Source organism: Idiotropiscis lumnitzeri, chromosome 15, assembly GCF_059441095.1.
Source record: "Idiotropiscis lumnitzeri isolate Australia: NSW breed Sydney's pygmy pipehorse chromosome 15, RoL_Ilum_1.0, whole genome shotgun sequence".
Lineage (NCBI taxonomy): Eukaryota > Metazoa > Chordata > Actinopteri > Syngnathiformes > Syngnathidae > Idiotropiscis > Idiotropiscis lumnitzeri.
Window position 1 is genome coordinate 12405685 of NC_142405.1, and position 2248 is coordinate 12407932.

General features: G+C 35.4%; 1 protein-coding gene across 2 annotated transcripts in view; it reads left to right on the forward strand.

Annotated features, from left to right (window-relative positions):
- The window catches only part of myo15aa (myosin XVAa), a 31943-nt gene extending 31598 nt beyond the window's left edge, over positions 1–345 (forward strand). For both annotated transcript variants that reach the window (XM_088317160.1, XM_088317161.1), the window contains one exon: positions 102–345. In XM_088317160.1, the coding sequence (XP_088173286.1) occupies positions 102–203 (102 nt within the window). In that variant the 3' untranslated portion in view covers positions 204–345. The remainder of the gene's footprint in view (positions 1–101) is intronic.
- The last annotated feature ends 1903 nt before the right edge of the window (positions 346–2248 follow it).

Here is a 2248-nt window from a genome sequence, read left to right on the forward strand (position 1 = left end):
TTGTGTGCTTGGTATTGATTCATAATTTGTTGTATTCCTTGTTCTACTTACCGCTATCCAAATGATCGTCGTATAATGTGCTTGTGGTACGGGTTTTCCAGGGTCTGGAATTGTGTAGAGTGGTTGCCATGCACATGGAGAACATGCTGTCTGCCAGAGAAAAGAGACTCACATTGCCGCCAAGTGAAATAACCCTGCTATAGGATACAAACATTACACGGGCACACGTGGTGTCATGGGGGTGAGAGGAGCTTCAGCTTTGCATTTTTTCCTGTGCGGGTCAGTCAAAACCATTAAAAGCGGGATGTCATCAATTATTCCATCCAAAGATAGATAGACATGATCCAACATTTATGACCCATTTATATTATTTTCATGTCCCTAAAATGTACTGTATCTACCTCTGTTTTCATAATGAACTGTTTGTTTTCTAGTTCAACGCACGGGATTTGTAAATATTATTTATTTTGTTTTACAAAAACATGCAAAAGTGGAAAGTTTAGAATTAGATGAAAATGATTATTTCAGCACAGAGTCGTTGCTATTGTGTGGACCATTACATAAAATAAATATTTTTTTAGGTTCAGTATGTTAATCAGTCACCACTGCAAAACATTGTTTCATTGATTTGATTTTTTTTTTTAAATAGACAAATCACTTATCTTTTATTGGTACATATATTTAAAAAAAAATAGTCTTGCACTCCGCACTAACACTTGTCAATGAGTCAAATGTCTGCAGTGATGCAACCTGAGTCAAATGTGGAAATGAGACCGTATCAGGAAGGTTCCATTCAAAAATTCAACTCCTCTTTTGATGAGTCCCAGTTGTCACATGTTTGTTTTTTAGGAAATTTGGATGAGTGTGACTTCCTTTCTGTGGAACACAAAGGTTTGAATGGTCTTGATTACTTAGCAACTAGATTTAAATAGCTGTAATGTAGCCGGTGAGTAAGGACCTCTGCTGTGGTAGCTGCCAACTTGTGTTTCCTGTTTGTCCTCGCAAAGATGAACATGACATGCATTCCAGGCTTACTTTAATATGACTTTTGCTTTTATAGAGGTGAAAAAAATAAGAAGGATGCTATTGACATAAAATCAGTCATTTTTACTCCCTGCCATAAATTCAAAGGGGAGACAAGATGGGATTCACACTTTAATGTACATATTTGAGCACTGACTTCAATATTTAATGCAAAGTACAGTTGTAAATAGTTATTGCACACAATAAATTCATGAGAAATCATTGAAGTTTGTATCATAACCGAATAAACTGAGCAAATGTGTTTTTGTTGTTGCTTGTGCAAGGTGAAAAAATCCAATTGGAACACAACTTTGCAAATTCATTTTCCCCATCAAGGTTTTCATCGTTCTGAAAGTAAACAAGGAAACCAACCAAACAAATTATTAAATCCAGTAGTGAACGAAGAAATTTGAATTAATAGCTACTAATAGACAACAAATCAATTGTAGTAATTTTCTGCAATAAAAGTTGAGGTTTCGTCTAAAATGAATATGATAACTTCATTATTTTTTCTAGAGCAAATAACACTTTTAAAAACACATTTTGCCACTTGCTGTTGACTGAAAATGACATCACATGTGCTCTGGGGTCAGGAAACAAGCAATCACGGCTCATGTGACTTTCGCAAGCTGAGATATCTCATATTCATTTGCAGTCAAAAGAAGTCTCATTAAGGATAAAACTGGTTGGATTTTGCTTCCTAATTCATATTCCACAAACGCAGTACAATGGTGTTTTGTTGAGATGAGTGGGGAGCACATATTGTAAAGAAACATTTTCACTTGACAAGACAGCTTAAGAAGACAATGCAAACCAATTATGTTCAAATTAAGGAAACAAAATAAAATTACTTCAATTTAATAATCACTTGTGTTACATTATACTTTTGCAGAATCATAAACGCATAGGAGTTAGGTGGGTACCAATTATATGAAAAAAAGGTTCAGAGGTACACAGGATCAAGAAAAGTCCTCTTAATAAATATAATTTTAGTTTAGAAGCTGCATTTGGGCTGTATTTGTGTGATAATCTAAAGCATAAGTGTGATGAATATGCAAAAATATTTCGAAATCCAGAATGTAGGCAAATTCTTTTTTGCTGACTCCTATTATGTTGCGCTTCATTTTGTCTTATTGACATGCCGTTGACCCGCCCCTCTGATGTCGACAGAACGTAAATCCAATACGGTGCGTCCCGTGTCTCAAACCCAACACCCCCACGCTGT